The sequence below is a fragment of the Alosa pseudoharengus genome, unplaced genomic scaffold (assembly GCF_046254945.1).
Source record: "Alosa pseudoharengus isolate Yale_2024_CS ecotype anadromous, Long Island Sound unplaced genomic scaffold, YU_APseudo_1.1 YU_APseudo_1.1_scf_2, whole genome shotgun sequence".
Classification (NCBI taxonomy): domain Eukaryota; kingdom Metazoa; phylum Chordata; class Actinopteri; order Clupeiformes; family Clupeidae; genus Alosa; species Alosa pseudoharengus.
In genome coordinates, this window is record NW_027468663.1 from 38,401,998 (window position 1) to 38,423,821 (window position 21,824).

General features: G+C 42.4%; 1 protein-coding gene and 1 long non-coding RNA gene across 4 annotated transcripts in view; one reads left to right on the plus strand and one right to left on the minus strand.

The window, feature by feature from the left end:
* LOC143135274 (uncharacterized) overlaps positions 1-667 on the minus strand; it is a 3,458-nt gene extending 2,791 nt beyond the window's left edge. For all 3 annotated transcript variants that reach the window (XR_012988879.1, XR_012988878.1, XR_012988877.1), the window contains exons 1-2: positions 560-667; positions 1-149 (exon numbers count right to left, since the gene is read on the minus strand). This is a non-coding gene — a long non-coding RNA (uncharacterized LOC143135274). The remainder of the gene's footprint in view (positions 150-559) is intronic.
* A 17,070-nt stretch (positions 668-17,737) lies between these two features.
* On the plus strand, positions 17,738-20,338 carry LOC143133499 (uncharacterized). The gene is made up of 2 exons (XM_076293263.1): positions 17,738-19,712; positions 20,181-20,338. The coding sequence occupies exons 1-2, from the start codon at positions 17,837-17,839 to the stop codon at positions 20,336-20,338; spliced, it is 2,034 nt and encodes a 677-aa protein (XP_076149378.1). The 5' UTR covers positions 17,738-17,836.
* Positions 20,339-21,824: the final 1,486 nt, after the last annotated feature.

Consider the following 21,824-nt stretch of genomic DNA (forward strand, 5'->3'; position numbering starts at 1 on the left):
CTGAGGGGCGTGGATTCTGGACTCATCTATGCTGAGGTTGACCTTGTAGCTGTACCGCCAGGCGCCTCTGCGTAGTACTCAGTAGGGTCTCTGTATGAGGGTTCACTTTGAGAAATGTAGCTCAGGTACTCCAGTGCTTTACAGAAGGACTGAGAGAGGGATAACACACACACACACACACACACACATGCATAGATAGATAGATAGATAGATAGATTAAATCCATCCATAAACATATCTGTTTGTGAGAAGTTATGACTAATGTAAACTATGTGAGATGACCGCTGTTATTTTTCAGTTTGTCTAAAAAATTAGGTAAACATTCAAATACAAAATGTAACTCCATTATTTACAGTTCATATGCAGGAAAATACAGTAGTCTACCTGGGACATTGCACTTACTACTGCACTTTACTACAGAAATGCAATATTATGGACAGAGAAATGTAATTGTACTGGCTACACGAAGACCCTAAAATAATATGAAACTGGCCTGCAGCTGTACGTAATACTGTTAACCAATGCAAGGAATTTTAACATCTTTTATTGAAACACTCACACATATCACTGACATGTTCCTCCAAAGCACCTTCTGTCTTGGTTCAAGTCGCAAACAAGGTCTTTTTGATAGGGTGCAGTGGCGAACTTATTCTAAACTTAATGGCTTCGCCACCATAGCTTAATATATTTTCACTAAACTAACACGCGGAGCAGGCGGAACAAATATTTCTGGCAGGCGGACCGGAAGACTAGAGCAAAAGAGAGAACTTGTGTACCGAAGATGTACTTTCATTGGCTAACCGCCTAGCGTTAACCTCCCGACGCACCGCCGCGCCGCCTTCCCGAGATGCATAGCGGACGCGTTAACTACGCATTGCGCTCTCCATAGGAAATCAATGGGCTATGTGCTGCGCGTTGGCCTTTGCCGCGAATGCGTACCCAATGCGTCATGTTAAACGCCTGTGTGGGTTGCATTGTCCCTCTCGCGATGCAGGTGTACAGCAACTCCTCTAAGCTGGCATTAGATGGGCATGTCACATATTATTGACTTTTTTGGTTAGGCTTACCAAGCGCACATTTATATTTGAATTAAGATTATGGATAATTTAAAATAAAAGCAAATTGCCCGCACTGTTACTGAAAGCGTCCGATATGTCGCTCTTAGAAAGGCCAAATCCGAATGCGTCCTGTGAAACGCATATGTGGGTTTTATTGAAGAAAGCCATGAGCGTCTCTCTCGCACGGTAAAGGTGTTGGAAACGGCCAATATACTCCTCTATGCGGGCAATAGATGGCACGGGCATGTCACCTGTTATTGTGGGGTTTTTTTTGTTAGACCTACCAAGCACACGTCGATGTTTAAATTAAGGTTAGGCTACTGGATAATTTAAAACAAAACCAAATTGTCCGCACTGTTGCTGAAAGCGTTGGATATGTCGCCCTTGTATTGCAATTTGGCCACATCCAAAAGCGTCCTGTGAAACGCCCGTGGGTTGCATTGAAGAAAGCCATGAGCGTCTCTCTCGCACGATGAGGGTTTTGAAAATGACCAATCAAATCCTCTATGCAGGCAATAGATGGCATGGGCATGTCACATATTATTGTGTTTTTTGGCCAAGCCTAACAAGCACACATTCATGTTTAAATTAAGGTTACTGGATCATTTGAAACAAAAGCAAATTGTCCGCGCTTTTACTGAAAGCGTAAGATATGTCGCCCTTGGATTGAAGGCCAAATCCGAAAGCGTCCTGTGAAACGTGGGTTGGATTGGAGAAAGCCATCTCTCTCTCGCACGGTAAAGGTATTGAAAACGGCCAATATACTCCTCTATGCGGGCAATAGATGGCACGGGATTTCACCTGTTATTGTGGGTTTTTTTGTTAGACCTACCAAGCACACGTCCAGGTTTAAATTAAGGTTAGGCTACTGGATAATTTAAAACAAAACCAAATTGTCCGCACTGTTGCTGAAAGCGTCGGATATGTCGCCCTTGTATTGCAATTTGGCCAAATCCGAATGCGTCCTGTGAAACGCCCGTGGGTTGCATTGGAGAAAGCCATGAGCGTCTCTCTCGCACAATAAAGGTGTTAAAACGGCCAATAAACTCCTATATCAAAAACGATTAATGACCTCCTGTTTTAACCAATCATCATGGAGGAAACATAACTCGTTGTTGCTCAAACCCTACGTCTGTGCAGTCGTTCAACATTGTGGTGAATTAATGACGAGTGAAGCCCAGAGCGTCTAATAACATCGCGGGTGGTTTTACGCTGAAGTTGGTTGAAAGCCATGAGCGTGCACCTACACGCGAAAGGGTGCTATATGCGTGGATAGAAAACGCCGAAGGACGTGACAAAACGGCCTTATATGACGCCCTGAGATGAGAACGGGTTGGATTTTGCTCTTCATTTTGGTTGATAAAATTCAAGATTTATGTGCAAAAAAAAGCTAATTTGAGTTTTCAGAGCAACATGTTATTGCAATACCTGAATGCAGACCTTATTCATTACTATTCTACCTTCCTTACTTTCAATTGCGAGTTGAAATTAATATTAAATGATGACATACATAGGTCTGCAGTACAAATGTTTTTTAAATTGTAGCTGAAACGAGTACAAAGGATCTTTAATCTATTCATTGAATTCATCGTCAGAACAGGAGCACAGAGGATGCCATCTCTATGGCACTTCACTCTGCCCTGTCCCACCTTGACAATAGCAACACCTATGTAAGAATGCTGTTCATTGACTTCAGCTCAGCTTTCAACACCATCATCCCCTCCAAACTGATCACCAAACTCAGTGAACTGGGCATCAATACCTCCCTCTGTAACTGGATTCTGGACTACTTGTATTGCATTCATTGTCTACACTTGAGATAAATAAGTATGTTTTTTCTTTTATCACATGCACATATATTGGTATATGTTTTTTCTTTACCTTGACATGTTTCGACGTATACTTCCATCTTCATCAGATGGTCACACGGTGGAGTAGTGTGACTTGTTTTTATCAGCTGATGTTGTTACGGAGGTTTGATCCACCTGTCAGTTTTTTGACAGGTGGACCACACCTCCTGCTGTCAGTCAGCCGCCCCCTAGGACGGCACTCCAGGTATGGGAGAGCATATATGCTCCCTCATCTTTGTTCATCGTCTTTGGGCTCCGCTTTCTTATTTCAATCGCCTCCTTTATCCAGCGGTGGTATCGGTTGTTCTACTGCTTAATGACTGGCATGCAGGAGGTGTGGTCCACCTGTCAAAAAACTGACAGGTGGATCACACCTCCGTAACAACATCAGCTGATAAAAACGCGTCACACTACTCCACCGTGTGACCTTTTGATGAAGACGGAAGTATACGTCGAAACATGTCAAGGTAAAGAAAAAACATCTACCAATATATGTGTATGTGATAAAAGAAAAAACAAACTTTCTGGATTCTGGACTTCCTAACCAACAGACCTCAGTCTCACCTATGACCTCACCTCCTCAACCATCGAACACCAGTGTACCACAGGGATGTGTGCTGAGCCCTCTCCTCTACTCCCTCTTCACCTACGACTGCACACCTGTACATGGCTCTAACACCATTGTCAAGTTTGCAGATAACACTACGGTGATTGGGCTCATCAGCAATAACGATGAGACGGCCTACAGGGAGGAGGTCCAGCACCTAACATCGTGGTGCACTGATAACAACCTGGCTCTCAACACCAAGAAGACCAAAGAGCTCATTGTGGACTTCAGGAAGTCTAAAGCTAGCACACACACACCTATTTTCATCAACAGGACTGAGGTGGAGCATGTCACCAGCTTCAAGTTTCTGGGTGTCCACATCTCTGAGGACCTCTCTTGGACCCTCAACACCTCTACCCTGATCAAAAAGGCTCACCAGCGTCTCTTCTTTCTGAGGTCCATCTGTCTCCTCAGATCCTGGTGAACGTCTACCGCTGCAACATCGAGAGCATCCTCACCAACTGTGTCACAGTTTGGTATGGCAACTGCTCTGCCCACGACCGGAAAGCACTGCAGAGGGTGGTGAAAACTGCCCAACACATCACCGGTTCCTCACTCCCCTCCATCAAGGCCATCCAGGGCAAGCGATGCTTGCGTAAGGTGCGCATAATCAAAGACTGTTCTCACCCCAACCACAGACTGTTCACCCCACTCCCCTCCGGGAGGCGTTACAGGTCTCTCTGCATCCGAACCAGCAGGTTCAGAGGAAGCTTCTTTTCCTGCGGCTGTCACCCTACTGAACTCTAGCTCTGCATCCTGGTGACAACGATGAATTAAATGAATTGTTCTGGTGACTAGCTCTGCATCCAACAAACTAAGCCCCCATCACCCCCTGCCCCGCCCCCGCCTGATGCCTCCTTGCCTGTGCCTGTTGAGGTGTCCACGACCATGGCAACCTTGACAGAGACAACAAGGAGGCGGACATCCCCTAGCCCCCCCCCCACAACTGCACTACCCTATCCCACCCATCTATCCCATCCATCTATTTATTTACAAATGTACATACTGTAATTACACTTATACTGTACATAGCCATATTCTACTGCTTTTCATCCTGCACATACACTTATTATTAATACTATTGTAATGTTACTGTTTCTGCACTACAATGGTACTTTTACCACACTGCACATAGTTGTACATACTGTATCTGTCTATATGGTTCATACTAAATATCCATATTTATTCAGTTTTTCTGTAATATATTCTGTTAATACACTGCATATATCTATATTGTTCTTACTACTTTCAACGTAGTACTTTACGTAGTACTTTTCTGCTTTTTTGCACTTCTGGTTAGACACAAACTGCATTTCGTTGTCTCTGTACTTGTTCTCTGCACAATGACAATAAAGTTAAATCTAATCTAATTTAATCTAAAAAATGATCTGCCTCTTGCCTCTTTACGGATCATGCTATGAATAGCAGCAGCAATGTCTGCATAAGTTGAGACATTGTTATTGACCTTCTGGACCAGAGACATTCCATCAATGATTGTTGCTGTATTATATTCATCTGGAAGATTATCTGATAGTGATGCAAGTTTCTGCAAATGCTTTGCAAGTGCTGCTTTAGAGGTTTTCCTTGGGGTCCCCTCAGGTGTCGCCAATGACCATGGTTAAGGTCCAAAGGGTGACAAAAGACTTCTCTCATGTCCAGTCTTTAACATGATGGTCTTGCCATGTGCCTGTGTTTTCTTTTTTGACCCATGCTCGTAAATGTATTTCATTTTTGCTTTGTCAATGTATCATGGAATTTGTGCTTAGGTGTATCTGACTCCAGCCTCTATGTCATGATCTTTGCCTGTAGTATGAGCCTGAATTAGATCATCCCTAACCTCGTGTTGCTTTGCCTGCTGTAGATATGCAAATGAACTCATGTTCCTCTGAAAATGGATTGATCCAATTTCAGTTTCTGTCTCATCAGATCTAACTGTGTAGAATTTTTAAAACTGTTGTAAATGTATGTAGCCTGGTGTTACCATCCTACGTACTTCCGGCCAAAATTTGATTTCAGCCTCGCACGTAGTCTGGCCCAACCGACAGTATGCGGTTCGCATACGACCGCGCCAATCAGCGAACAGTTGAGTGATGACGCGGAACTTGCCTGCCGAGTTGCTTGTAGTCCAGCGAAGCTTGTAGTTCAACAGCATAGCAACAATGGCGACGGAGGAAGAGACGCTAGAAGCTATCCACGAAGTTGTCTTAACTCTCGAGGGCATTACGCAATTAAAGCAGGAACAAGAGGCTTGTCTTGTCAATTTTATAAATGGCAAGGACGTCTTATAACTCTCCTTCCAACTGGCTTTGGGAAAAGTTTGATTTATCAGATGGTGATAGCTAAACCTAAACGCACAAGTGTAGGCTACTACATGCATCACTACTTATCATGTTTTCAAATAAACGTTTGCTGCTCGTTATTCTCCCCCCTACTCTCAAATTACCTTAACAAAATCAATGCGGCATAGGCCTAGGCCTACTTAAGGAATGGAATGTTAGCTACCCTACCGAGCGGGGCTCAAGGCGAGGCGGTGTGTCTTGACGTGAGCTAGCCTGTTACCGAGCGGAGCTCAAGATAAGGCTGCTGTGATTGTGCTTGACTGGGACTAGCGGTTACTGAACTGGGCTCAAGGTAAACCGCTCCGTGTTTGTGTTTGACAGAGGCTAGCCTGTGGCCGAGCTGGGCTCCAGGCGAGGCTACCGTGCTTGTGGACAGTAACGTTAGCCAGTCACCGAGCGTGGCTCAAGGTAGGCTGCGTTGTTTTATGCCGAGGCAAGCTCCAGGTTAAATAACACGTAGGTCGTCAGTACAATCCAACTTATCCGAGAGTGTAGTCTGAACAGCCCGTGGAGAACAAAGTAAGCTCCGACGAAGTCACCGGGCTGCGTAGAACAACAATCGTCTGATAAGCGGCGAGAAGAGATAACAGGGAAAACTGGCGTGTGACAAGAGCTGATATAATCTCGGCGACGTGACGCTTTTGGTATACAACTCTCGGTCTGTGGCTGGCGCAAGTTAGAGATATATCCACTACGAAGAGACTGCCCTAGCGGTCAGGTAGCCTGCATACTAGCCAGCGGTCTGTTTACTACTGAGAGCAGAAGAGCCTGAAGCGGAAGTGGTAAGCGTAAAAGCCTGAACTCCGGCGCACAGCACACGTCATTACCAAACGTTGCTGATTGGTTAAGGGAACTCCAATGATTTTAAACCTCAAAACAAGCATCCGCCCATTACGGAGACAGATTATTATTACTTTGTTCCAGACTGTATGACGAAGAGAATTCGTAGTCACAGGTGGTAAGGGCCAGGCTAAAATGCATGTACTTGTAGATCAAAATTTGGAAAATAGTTATTATTTCTTTTCAATGGAAATTATTTTACGGAGTGTCTATTCGTACCCCTGGTTTGGCCACGCAACTGGGCTATTCACACCCTGTTACATAACAACAAAAACATGTTGCTCGTGTGCCCAAAAAACATGGCCGACATTAGTTTTTTCGTCAGCAGAAAGTGAAGAATTCTGAACGGTTTCAGCACTAATATCTGTTCATATTAAAGTTGAGATCGTTTGTTAGCTAACAGAAATTTCGTGAATATGTCGTTCAGGCCTATAAACTATAAGTTTACCTGCAAACCTCAGCTTCTTGTCGAAGCAGATAGTGCAGTGGTTACAGCCAAGGGCTGGTACCCGGGAGACCGGGGTTTGATTACCGTATGATGCGTTTTGGCGGAGTGAGTTTGCATGTGTACCAACGTCTCTGGAGAGAAGGCGCGCAATTTGAATAAGAAATCGGTTCTCAAACGGAAGTTTTGATTGCAACAATTAGCTAGTTCATGCACCAGGGTGTAAATAGCATGCAGTACTATAAACACCTGCGTACGAATAGCATCCACTTCTAACTGTACATTGATGCAAACAGCATACCTTATTCAGAGTGATTACACAGCTGAGCTATTCTCTGTTATGTAACAACAAAAAAACATGTTGCTTGTTTAAAAAAAAAAATATTATTACATTGTGTGATCAATATGCCAGATTAAATGCACAGGGGTGCAAATAGCATACACTGATATTTGTACCAGACAAGGTACTAATAGAACACATTGCTGTGTGCACCGGGGTACGAATAGCATACATTGATATTTGTACCAGACGAGGTACTAATAGAACACATTGCTGTGTGCACCGGGGTACGAATAGCATACATTGATATTTGTACCAGACGGGGTACTAATAGGACACATTGCTGTGTGCACCGGGGTACGAATAGAATTCACTTCTTATTGCACCAGGGTACGAATAGCATACACTGCTAATTGTACCAGGGGTGCAAATAGCCTTACCCATTATTTTAACATCAGATGAAAGACAATTTTAAGTATGATAATAATAATAATAATAATAATAATAATAATTGTACATAATGATAACAATGTGTAAAGTATGAATATTTTTACCAACCAGATCATCTACATCTCATTCCCACATTCTTACTAGTCAAAAGTACAACTGAAATGTATAATGTAGATCATTTTAGCACCTGTGATGCAATTACCATAATTTCCCAACTATTAGCTGCAGCTTATAAAATGATTTTGCAAAATGTCTTCAGCTATGAGGTTAATACACGGGGGCAGTTAATATGGTATATGGTTTTGTTTCTTTTAACTTGCATAAAACACTGTCCTGTGGCTTATACACAATACGGCTAATACACAGGAAATTACTGTATGTATTTCATGTGCCCTGGACATTATAAAATTATAATATTTAGCTGGGTACATGTGGTGATGTGAACAATTTTCATATGGTATTCCTTGAATGTAAAGGTAATATGTGATTGGTAATCATGATGTTTTGATCTCTTGAAATATCTCTTATGGGTAGTTTCAATAAAATACTAATTTACTGAATTTTGGGGTGTTTCCGAATAGTACATTTACAAATAGTAAATAGCATAGAAATGCAGACCTATGTAATCATTTGTATTTCAAGTCTCTGCTGGGAGGTAGGAAGGTATAAATACATTGATTAATGAGGTAGTGGGCATTTCAATTAGTGCTGCAACACGTTGTGTCTCTGAAAACGTAGATTTGCTCATTATTACACATAAATCTTGTATTTTATCAACCAAAATGAAGGGCAAAATCACATAGTGATTCAAAAGATGTATGCCAACATCAAACACCACATATGCATCAGTAATAATGAGGTTTGGATTATTTTCTGGGCTCTTATGAGTGGTTTAACAAAAAAAAAGGCAATAGGGGGAATTTCCTTTTTTCAAATCAGAGGTCAACTTTGAAGGCCTGTACAGCCACAAAGCTACAAGATCCAACTTGCTATCATACCATTTAATACTCCAGAGATATGTAGCTTTCAGAAAAATATAGTGTAAACAAGTATTGTTTATGTAATGTTTAAGAGTTTGTATTATAAACTGTTGAAATAAAGTGGGAATAAAATGGGAATATGAGGCAAGTTGTCCTTTGACTCATTTCGTAAAACTCAATTAGGAAATGTGCATCACTACAATCCACAACAATAACAATCATAACCTGTTCATCTGTAGTTCTTTTAGGTTCTCGGGCCCGCCATTGCCGCTTGCGGCTATATTTATTATTAATTTATCTGAGGTGGCGGAACTGCGTACCCCCCCCCCCCCCCACACACACACACACTTTAACCCCTGGTTTTCTGTAATGCTGTTTTCCTCTTCTCCACCATCTCAACTGTATTTTGCTTTGTCTTATTTGCCCTTTAGCCCTCTACATCTGCACGTATCTTCATGACCAAAGAGTCTCTGACTCCAGGACTAATCAGAGGAATCAGGCTGTTGGGAGGTCTCTCATTCTTAGAGGTGCACTGTGATTTAAGGTTGACATAGGCAGCTCTCACATTCTCAAAGGTGCACAAGTGTAATTTAGTGTCCACATTGTAAAAGGACAGAGTGTGTTTGTCACAGTCCAGAAACACTCCCAGCCTTCTAAACATTGTTTCCACCTGCACTGGAGTTGGAGGGTCAGTGTGGGCTAAGAGTCCAGTTCCTTTCTCATACTGAAGAACCCAGAAGCCATTCTTTGGGGTTAAAGGGACTCTGTGTGTTCGCTCTGCTGTATCACTGCACACCCCCACATACCACGACTGTTTCTGTTTTGAGTCAATCTTAGCTTCAATATTTTTTCCTTCTTCACAAATCTTCACCCCCCAACAGTGCTTTCCTGATCTGAATCTCTCCTTACACAGAACATGGGGAAACTTGTTCCCATGGCCCTGGGCTTTCAGAGGATCAGGACACATCACTTCTGTGTTTCTTCTTAAATCTCTCACCTCCAGAAAAGGAGGGACAGTGCTATTGTCCAGACTGATGTTCTTAACTGAAACAAGTAACACAGTGAAAATAATATACACATACTGTATTCTCAATATATTTAAACTTAAATGGTCATACTGAGGAATTTACCTGCATGTGATTTCAATAAGTCCCATTCTGAAATGCAAAACCAACATTTACTTTTTGAATTTCAATTCATGTATTAACTAAACAGTTAAATAGTCAGATGATACCTGGTGTCAGAAGGATGGAATCATTCGTGTTTGTGTCCTTCTCTGCCCATTCTGGGTAGGAAAGAGATATTTGTAAAGATGTAATGTAATGTAATGCCGTAAACATTTGAAATAAACTTGGTGGGTATTTACCTGTCACTGCTGTGTTTGTTTCTTTGTCTGCAGTTTTCAGCTTCCCTTCCATTTTATCTTTTAAAATCAGAAGAGTGATGTTGCAGTGACAACTCAGTAATGTTTTGTTGAAGCAGACAAGTTATATCCATTGCACAATCGTTTAAGATTAAATACCTTTAAGTGGTAAAGACTCTTCTGCAAGGAAAAGATCAAATTATTGGATAAACAGTTGGATTGTGACATGCACATAACTGCACATTCCAAATGTTGAGTAATAACAGCAACAAATACACAAACAAGAACAGAACAACATCAACAGTACCTGCAGCAGCACATGTGGGCCTCTCTCCATCTTCAGTCAAAACAGATGGAGAAACAAACACATTTATTTAGAATATATCGTAAGGGTTTCCTTGCCCCCAACCTGCCTTGTTTCACGTTTGCAGTGCTGTGTGTATTATTTGCTCATTGAGATTTATGTGTGAGAGACTGGTGTGATTTAGGCGTTATTTATGCCATGATTATTTATGAGCATGATTCTTGTGGTGTTGCTTTACTTTTTACACGTTCTCTGCATGATTGGGGGTGCTTGAACCGGTTTGAGTTTGTGGTAGTACAAGCCACATGTTTCTATATGAATTGTGAATATAATAAAAAAATATATAATGTAACACTTTTCTTAACAGTATCGACATAAGAGTGTCAAGAGTTCATGACACTGTCATGAACACATGTAACGGTCATGACACATGACACCTAACCCTAACCCTAATCCTAACCTCTAACCCTAATCCTAACCATAACTCTAAACCTAACCCTAGCTTGTTATGACAAAAACCGAATGTCACTTAATAACAGAAGCGTTATATCATAAACGTTTATGACTTGTTTATGACACGTTCATGACAGTGTCATGTCACTCTTATGTCGACACTGTCAAGTAAAGTGTAACTGAATATAATCGCTTAGATACCTGTGTTACACACTATTAAACACTGAAATTGCTCAAGTGTACCTGGTGGTGTTGAAGTCACAGGATACTGGATTAAACCTGAAGGATTGAAGACATAATTAAGCAAAAGGGGACACTGGGGGGACATCTTTTTCACCTTCCCATAGATACATGTCATTCCACAGTATAATCACAACAATAAATAAGATCAATGCTTTACCTTTTCTGTACAGAATAAACATCCCAATCAGCAGTGTCAACAAGAGCAGCAGAGTGATAATGAAGGCAGCAGTCCAACCACCTGACACAACAATAAGAACACTATTTATGGATACCATGTTGAACACATTTAATATGGTGTCATTCACTGATTCTAAATCCTTCAGCCAGCATCAAACTTTTCAGAAGTTGTGTTTAAAAGTGGCCACGCTGCTAGCACGACTCTTACGGCTCCCACACACAGCTGCGATGCAGTGCTGGAGACGCATCCAGTCCACTTTACATGGGCTTACGTCATCCGTTGCCGAACTGAATTATGGGTCCATTGCGTCCCGTTGCTCCCGTCGCTCGTGTTGAAAAGTTCCACTTTTGCTGTACCGACGGACAACAACAGAAAGCACCAGCCAATCAAATTACGGTTATACTTCAAGTCATTTACATAGCTACCGTCGGGAACACCCACTGGCATGCGTTGATGGAACGCAACTGTGTGTGGGACGGTGCTGATCCACTAGTACTACACATATGTGTGGTGTCCTGCTGCCTCCCCTCGTTCAGTCGCGTGTGGGCATTTAGTTTAAAATGACAGTTTGCAGCTCATGGTCAGTTCTTTTTAACTTGTCTTAAGTGTTTCTCACAAATGGACCACCAAGTTAGGCATGTACTTAACAGTATACAACACATTAATAGCCTATACCAGAGGTTCCCAAACTGTGAGGCGCGCCTCCCCTGGGGAGCGCCAAATAATTTGAGGGGAGGCGTGGAAGGTTGATTCAAAAAAGAAGGAAAATTTTTTATTTCATGTTAGAACTATCTATGTTTTTTTTTCAATGATTATGTAATTGTCAACATTATAAAATAGAAATGAATAATAGAAGAGATGTATACTAAATCTTTGGGATAGTGAAAGGTATTATTGATCCCTATCCTGAGTGAGAATGTATTGTGCCAAACTTCATAACGTAATTTAGCAACAGTGCCGCCAGCCGAGCTAGCTGCAAGTTACCAGTGAACGGTAGCTTGCAGGTTGAGCTCCAAGCGGATTTGTACACACAGCCTTACAACACTGTTTACAGCTCTTCGAGTCACGGTAAAATGTATTTTTTGGTACATAGCTAATTTAGATAAACTTATGGTGTAGGAATCCGCCACCTTGGTTTGTATAGAAATGAATATTAAGTGACAGATACACGTAAGAGGTTGGACATACGTGACGGTTATATGTGACGTTCCGATAGCTAACTTAAAATGGACAGATTTGTTACATTTTATCGCTGCACGGCCTGAGCTTGATATGGGCAACAAAGCCAAACGTCAAAAAATATGATGAAAACTCGTTGCATTGCATAGCATAGTATAGCACCGATTTAAGTGGCTTAACTGAAGTGAATATCATTATTTGAAAATGATTGTCGGGGGGGCGGGGCGCGGAGGTGTCACTGAGGCCCACATTGATGGAGTCATTTCGAAATGTTGTTTTATTTTAACTACTCAATGCAATCTCAAATCCTGACCAGAAACACCAACAGTCAATATATTTCTCCAAATACTTTCTTTGTTTTATGGACTACTAGGTGGTGATGGAAGAGATTGTTAAAACATTAATGTGCCTTGTAAGCGGAACCAAAGTTTCACAGGCACCGTTGTGGTAGAACAAAGGACCTACAACCTTTGTGCTTTCATTGGATAGTCGCGTCGCGTTCAACGGATTAGTTTGCACAGAGCCCGTCTACGGAGAGCCTTGCCACTCTGTATTAAGTCCCATTGTACCGAATTTTGGATGCAGTTCCACCAGAGTTCCACTGGGGGCGATCGCCATGAGTGCAGAATGAATGGGAGTCAATGGAGCTAGACGGCTAAATGTGTCTCTTTCACCTGATTGTCGTTGACAAATCTCAGATTTGATTGTAGTTTGTATAACTTCAACATGGGTTATAGGTCAAAAGTTGAATGAACGAGTACTTATGTCCTTTTGATTTCTTACAGGTTGGGTCGTTGTTGCACATAACACGCTAGCATTGTGCTAATGAATGACGTCATTGACACATTTGAAAGGCTTTTTAGAACTGTTGGAGCTACATTAGTTTGCTTTCAGTAGTGGTAAATTTGTTAGTTAATTTGTTTATTATGATTTTGCTCACATTAGTAATATATATTTTGGTGATATTCTTTTGCTCATTATTTGTTTAGTTAATTGTTTTGATTTATATATGTAGTCTTTATTTTTGGTTAGTTTACTAAAATATTTGGTTTAGACACTTGGGGGCAGTAGTGGGCACAGGTAAAGGTGAATATAGGTAGGAAGTAGCAGGAGGCCTGTATGCACCTGGGTGGTGGGCACATGGTTTTTTACCAGCGCGAGAGATGCTGTGTATTGTTTGCTGCAGCTGGAACTAAATAAACCAGCCAAAAACCCGAATCCAGCCTGGAATTGATTTTATTTCTTGCCTGCGTACATTACCTGCCCAGGGTGCCAGAAGTTGTCGTTTAATTTAAGTTTAATTTTATTTTGTTAACAAACGGCCACTACATCAAGTAAAAAACCCGCCCATGGATTAAAGAAAGAAGAAGAACTTTCCTTGGAATTCGCTTCGGATATTATTGGGATACCCGATGGAAAAGCACGGATTGTTTTATTCGACATTCGTGGATTATCTGCTGGCGTGAGACAGAGGCCTGGCCCGAGTCAAGAAATCAACATTTGGTATGTGTACTGCCAGAAACGCCGTATAGGAACACGGCATCATGAAAAGTTATATGGACTTAAAACTTGGACTGCTTTAATTGACTGTGCGCTTGTGTGGATGAAGAGGATCTGTTTGTTTTAAAAACGAAGTTGTTTCGATAACGTTGCCATCTTTTGCTAGCCTTGTTGCCCGATTGTGGACACTTACTGATATTATCAACAATTAAGTTTGCAACAAAATGTCAGACGTAGAGGCGGTACCCGATGTGGAGAGGCCGGAATCAAAGCGGTCAATCAAATTGACTTCTAAGGGAATGTGCCTTTACATACAAACCTGTCAAGAAAAACGCACTGCAAAAACTAACCAGGCTAAAAAGATTATGAATAAAATCCGTGCCCTAATGGAATTAATTGGAAGTGCCGACGCAGTGAACACTCAGCTCGCTTTGTTCATTAAGTATTACGAAGAAGCACTCGATATACATAAAACATTTATGGAATTGCCTCTACCAGAAAATGATACAATACTTACCACTAAAACTAAAAACTTTGAAGAGAAGATGAAATCATGTCATGCATTTATTGAGGAGATAAAAGAGTGGCTGTCTAAAGCCGGTCATCCATACTCGCAGCCAAAAGAGCCTATCGACGCAGAATGCGTTGATGACGGAATACAACCTGAAGACAGTATTTCTAACGTCTTAAGTGTAAGAGCAAGTTCTGTAAAATCACGCGCCACCGGCGTATCAAAGACTTCTGCAACATCCGCAGCGCGCATTAATGCGGAGGCCGAGAGAGCAGCTCTTCTCAAACGCTCCGAAGCTCTAAAAAAGAAACATCACATAGAAGCGCAGGAGGAAATGCTTCGTAGAGAAAAGGAGCAATTGGCGCTTGAAACAGACTTAGCGGCCACAACTGCAAAGCTTCAAGTTTTAGAAAAGAATTCATCGCAGTGTAGTTCAAGAAGATCTGATGGAATGAACTCTTATTTTGAGAGGAGCAAACCTCAAAGATCCATCGGTTTAGATCCCTTTGCCAAAGCCTTTGTCCCACATGATGTTCTTGATGTTGTTGCTGCACCTGATCCTGTACCAGTTGTTAGGCCTAGACAAGGAGAAGTACAGACTGCTTATGGACGTCAAATGGGGCATATATTAAACTCTCAAACTCAAAGTGTTAACAACCAAAATGACATGGTGGGTATTATGCAAAAACAAAACGAAATCACTGCACTGTTGGTTCAGCAAAATATGTCCTCTGTTCTTCCACCAAGAAATCTGCCTATTTTTGATGGAGACCCTCTTCAATACAAATCTTTCATTAGAGCCTTTGAAAATGTAGTGGAGAAGAAAACAAATAATCCCAGCGACTGTTTGCACTTTCTTGAACAGTACACTAGGGGACAGCCAAAGGATCTCGTGCATAGTTGTCAACATCTACCTCCAGATCAAGGCTATCACAGAGCCAAGAGTCTTCTTGCTCAGCACTTTGGAGATGAACATAAAATTGCATCTGCTTACATGGAAAAAATATTTAACTGGACACCCGTTAAAGGTGAAGATGTAAAAGGATTACAATCATTTTCTCTGTTTCTCCGAGGATGTTCAAACCTAACAGAACAAGTAATGTATATGAGGGAACTGGACTTGCCATCTAACATGCGGAGCATTATTTTAAAACTTCCTTACAAATTAAGAGAAAAATGGAGGAATATTGCATGTGATCTACAAGAAAGAAGAGGACAGAGAGCCACATTCATTGATCTTGTAAATTTTATTGAGAGACAAGTGAAAATTGCTTTAGATCCAGTTTTTGGAAATATTCAAGATCCTCAACTTACTAACGTCAAGGCATCATGTAGCAGCCAGCTACGACAAAGAAGGAAGGGAAGCAGTTATGCTACAAATGTCACTCCTGTGAGGGAAGAAGCTATGGTACGGCCTGCAGGACATAGTACCTCCTCCACTCATTGTTGTCTGTTCTGCCTGCAGAGAAACCACACATTAGGTCAGTGCACACAGTTTAAAGCTAAGGCACACCGGGACAAGATTAATTTCATTAAAGACAAGGGTATTTGTTTTGGTTGCCTGAAGGTAGGCCACATGAGTAAGGACTGTAGGAGTCGATTGGATTGCCATGTATGTCACCAAAAACACCCTGGAGTCCTTCATATAGAAAGACAGGATAAAAGCACATCTGCAGAACAAGTCAAACATCCTGTGAACCTTCCAAGTGATTCAACCGTAACCTCTCAGACATGTGGCCATATTGGGGCCGGTGTGGAAGATGATTCTACCTTCTCCATTGTTGCAGTAAAGGTCAGAAGCAAACTGACTAATAAGATCATTCAGACATATGCCTTCCTGGATCCTGGCAGTTCCGGCACATTCTGTACAGAAACCATGGCGAAAAGGCTGAATTTGAGAGGTAAAAGACAAGCATTCTGTTGAGAACGATGGGCCAACGAAAGGTTGTGAATGCTCATGTTTTGTCAGGTCTTGAAGTGTCTGGTGTGGGTGTTGAAGATTTCATAGAGCTTCCTGATGTTTTGACTCAAAGAACTATACCTGTGTCTCCACTTAATATTCCACGACAAGCAGATATTGATCCATGGCCATATTTGAAGGATGTAATACTTCATGACATTCATGCAGATGTTGATCTGCTTATTGGAACTGATGCCCCTAAGGTTTTGGAGCCATGGGAAGTGATAAATAGCATAAATGAAGGCCCATACGCCGTCAGAACCAGGGTTGGCTGGGTCGTTAATGGTCCTCTTCATGGTGGAAGCTGTAGAGGTAAGAGTGGCTACGCTGCTGTAACAGCAAACCACATCTCTGTTGAACACCTGCAAGAAATGCTTGTAAAACAGTATCAGCATGACTTTAATGACAAATCATCAGAAGAGCAGATTGAAATGTCCAGAGAAGATATTAAGTTCATGGATATTGTCAGTAGCACAGCAAAACTAATTGGAGGTCATTACTGCATTGATCTGCCATTCAGAAAGGAAAATGTAACCCTGCCAGATAATCGTTATATAGCAGAGCAGCGCTTATGTAGCCTGAAAAGAAAGTTTGACAAGAACAGTGTTTTTAAGGAGGAATACACCACGTTCCTAAATGAAATAATAACACAGAGACATGCTGAGCCAGTTCCTCTTGACCAGCTGACACAGAGCAATGGGAAAGTGTGGTATATCCCTCACCACGGGGTGTATCATCCTCAGAAGGGCAAGTTAAGAGTGGTTTTTGACTGTGCAGCCTCATACAAAGGAACATCACTCAATAGTCAGCTTTTGCAAGGGCCCGATCTCACCAACAGCCTCATTGGAGTTTTTGTCCGATTTAGGCAGGAACCTATTGCAATAATGGCTGATATCCAATCTATGTTTCACCAGGTTCATGTCTCAAATAAGCACGTCAACTTTCTCCGCTTCCTCTGGTGGCCAGGTGGTGACACTGCACAGGCTCTGCAGGAATACCGCATGAAGGTACATCTATTTGGAGCTGCATCATCACCAAGCTGTGCCAATTATGCCTTGAGGAGAACTGCAGATGACAACGCAGAACACTTCCCTCCAGAGGTTGTGAGTACAGTGAAAAACAACTTTTATGTTGATGATTGCCTCCGTTCAATGGCCTCAGAAGGGGAAGCTAGGAAAATGATCGATCCAGGATTTAACTGCACTTTGTCAGAAAGGAGGATTCACTCTGTCCAAGTGGGTCAGCAATAGTCGTGCAGTGTTGCGCTCTGTCAGCGAAGGCCACAGAGCAAAAGACATGATGGAGCTGGATTTGGATACAGATCAACTTCCTGTTGAACGCACATTAGGACTACATTGGTACGTTGAGACTGACCAATTTGGATTTAAGGCCTCCGCACGAGAGCAACCACAGACGAGAAGAGGAATTCTTTCAGTGGTTAGCTCCCTCTACGACCCATTGGGCTTCCTTGCTCCATTCAGCATGAGGGCTAAGTTGTTACTACAGGAACTCTGTAAAAGAAACCTTGGATGGGACGAAGATATTCCCCATGTTCTCGCTAAGCAATGGGCTGGCTGGTTGGAAGATCTCCACAAGGTGGCAGAGTTCAAGATTGATCGTTGCATTAAGCCTAAGGACTTTGGCAACCCTGTCACTATGCAGCTTCACCACTTCTCTGATGCCAGTGAGGTCGGGTATGGAGCTGTCTCTTACTTAAGACTGGAAAGGGACAATAAAGTGCATGTTGCATTTATGATGGGGAAGGCCAGAGTTGCTCCGCTGAAGCAAACGACTATTCCTCGCCTGGAGCTAACAGCTGCAGTTCTCGCTGTAAGAGTAGACCGCATGTTACAGAAGGAGTTGCAACTTAGGCTGGAGAAGTCAGTTTTCTGGACCGACAGCACAACAGTCCTTAAATATATATCAAATGAAAGCCGGCGATTCCATACCTTTGTGGCCAACAGAATTGCAGTCATCAGAGAGGCAACTAATGTTGATCAGTGGAGATATGTGGGGACAAAGGAAAATCCAGCAGATGAGGCGTCAAGAGGAATGAGGGCAGAAGACCTCCTGAACAGAAGGAGATGGATGATGGGTCCTGATTTCCTCTACAAGTCCAAGGATGGGTGGCCTAAATTAGACGTGGACCTTCAGGTGATTCCTGGCGCTGACCCTGAGATCAAAAGAGACTTGACCGTGAATGCTGTTGCTAAAGACACAGACAATGCTACAAGCCACCTGATCCATTACTTTTCATCTTGGAGGAGATTGCAGGTAGCTGTAGCTTGGATTCTTAAGATCAAGGATACTCTTGTGTTATTGGGACATAGGAGAAAGGAGCTTTATGCCTCTGCTGACCTCAGTATGGACACTTCAGACTGTCATCAACAAGTGGAAAGCCAAATGCAGAGCTTTAAGGCTACGCTCAAAGGACAGAGTCTGACACCTCAAGATGTGACCAGGGCAGAGTTGTCAATCATCCGTTATGTGCAACATCAACAGTTTAACGATGAAATTACCTCGCTGCAGAGTGGTGTGAAACCCATATCCAAGAACAGTCCACTGTACAGATTGGACCCAGTGATGGATGGTGAGATCCTCAGAGTGGGTGGTCGGTTAAGCAAAGCCTCACTGCCAGTGGAATCCAAGCGTCCTGCTATTCTGTCAAAAGACCTGCATGTATCAACACTAATTCTGCGCCACATTCATCAGCAGATAGGTCATGCTGGAAGAAATTATATGTTGTCCAGTTTAATGCGGAAATATTGGATTATAAATGCAAACTCTGCTGCCAGAAAGGTCATATCAGACTGTATTGTTTGCAGACGCAACAGAGGAAGACTCCTTGAACAAAAGATGGCGGATTTACCTGCCGAAAGAGTGTTGCCTGATGAAGCCCCTTTCACTCATGTAGGCGTTGATTATTTTGGGCCCGTTGAAGTTAAAAGGGGCAGAGGTCTTCTCAAAAGATACGGAGTGCTCTTCACCTGTATGACCAGCCGTGCTGTACACTTAGAAGTAGCATACACATTGGACACGGACTCCTGTATAAATTCAGTGAGGAGGTTCATCTGCAGACGAGGCCCAGTCTCAACTCTCAGGTCCGACAATGGAACCAACTTTGTTGGAGCCAGCCGTGAGCTCAAGGAATGTCTGACTACTCTGAATCATGGTAAAATTCAAAGAGCCTTTCTTCAGGATGGCATAGAATGGAGATTCAACACCCCATCAGCTTCCCATCAAGGTGGTGTTTGGGAGCGCCTGATTCGCTCAGTGAAGAGTGTTCTTACCTCAGTCCTTAAACAGCAGACCCTGGACGATGAAGGACTCCAAACAATTTTTTGCGAGGTTGAAGCAATATTGAATGATAGGCCTATTACAAAGGCCTCAGATGATTCAAATGACCTGGAAACCTTGACGCCAAATCACATTCTGTTGTTGAAGAGCAAACCAATTATGCCACCAGGACTGTTTAACAGAAATGATCTGTATGTCAGAAAAAGATGGAAGCAGATACAGTATATGGCGGAACTCTTCTGGAAGAGGTGGATTTCTGAGTACCTGCCATTGATGCAACAAAGACAAAAATGGACAGTACGAAGAAGAAACCTCATACCTGGAGATGTTGTTCTTGTGGCAGATGCTACAGCTCCAAGAGGATCTTGGATGATGGGGAAAGTTTTAGATGTCAGATCGGATGTGAATGGATGTGTGCGCTCTGTCCGCCTCCAAACGAAGACCAGCATCCTGGAGAGGCCTGTGACGAAGCTGTGCCTGCTGCTGGAGGCAGCACTGTGATCACATGGACTGACTGACTTTCTCTCTCTCTCTCCCTCTCTCTCTCTCATTCTCTTTTTTGTAGGTGCGGCAGGAAGACACAAGAAGACATCTGTGCTTGATATAGTTAGGATACATATTTTTAGTGTAGCTCCGTTTGAGAGTTCAGTAATTGTGATAATGCACAATTAGGGGCCGGAGTGTTGGAGCTACATTAGTTTGCTTTCAGTAGTGGTAAATTTGTTAGTTAATTTGTTTATTATGATTTTGCTCACATTAGTAATATATATTTTGGTGATATTCTTTTGCTCATTATTTGTTTAGTTAATTCTTTTGATTTATATATGTAGTCTTTATTTTTGGTTAGTTTACTAAAATATTTGGTTTAGACACTTGGGGGCAGTAGTGGGCACAGGTAAAGGTGAATATAGGTAGGAAGTAGCAGGAGGCCTGTATGCACCTGGGTGGTGGGCACATGGTTTTTTACCAGCGCGAGAGATGCTGTGTATTGTTTGCTGCAGCTGGAACTAAATAAACCAGCCAAAAACCCGAATCCAGCCTGGAATTGATTTTATTTCTTGCCTGCGTACATTACCTGCCCAGGGTGCCAGAAGTTGTCGTTTAATTTAAGTTTAATTTTATTTTGTTAACAAACGGCCACTACAAGAACAATTAAGTGACTTTAAAAAATATAATACTCAACCAAGTGTATTTTCTTTCCCTCCCCTTTCGAATACAATACTCAAATTACTTCAAAAAAAATTATATCCCGAGAAAAGTGGATTTTGAGGGGTACAGCTCCATAGACCTCCATGCATTCTGCACTCGTGGACGAGCGCCCTCATGTGGAACCACAGAAGGAACTGCAACCAGTTCAGAAACCGGAAGTTTTCCGAGAGTGGCAGTTCTCCCCTTATTAGACATTCTCTGGTTTGCATAAAGTAGGACATCGGTCAGCTTTTTGTCGCGCAACATTTTTTCAAATGCAACGCCGCCTTCCCGGAATGTGCGTTAAAGTCACTTGACGTCACCCATAGGAATAGAGTGGAATGCGACACGACAAAATGTTGTGTAGTACTAGTGGATCACCACCGGGAGCCGTCTCCCACACACAGTTGCGGTCCGTCAACGCATGCCAGTTCGGCAACGGATGACCTAAGCCCATGTAAAGTGGACGGGATGCGTCTCTAGCACCACACCAGAGCCCGTCTAGAGCCTGGCCACTCTCTATTAAGTCCCATTGTACTGAATTTTGGTTGCAGTTCCACCAATGTTCCACTGGGGGCGATCACCACGAGTGCAAAATGAATTGTCATTGAGAAATCTCAGATTTGATTGTAGTTTTTACAAGTTCAACATGGGTTATAGGTCGAAAGATGAATGAACGAGTCCTTATGTCCTTTCGGTTTCTTACAGGTTGGGTCGTTGTTGCCCATAACACGCTTGCATTGTGCTAATGAATGATGTCATTGACACTTTTGAAAGGCTTTTTAGAACATTTAAGAGA

Coding starts and splice junctions, on each gene's coding strand:
- LOC143133499 (XM_076293263.1), top strand. CDS start 17,837: ATGATGGAGCTGGATTTGGATACAGATCAACTTCCTGTTGAACGCACA. Junction 19,713..20,180: donor TCTGACTACTCTGAATCATG/GTAAAATTCAAA, acceptor TTCTTGTGGCAG/ATGCTACAGCTCCAAGAGGA.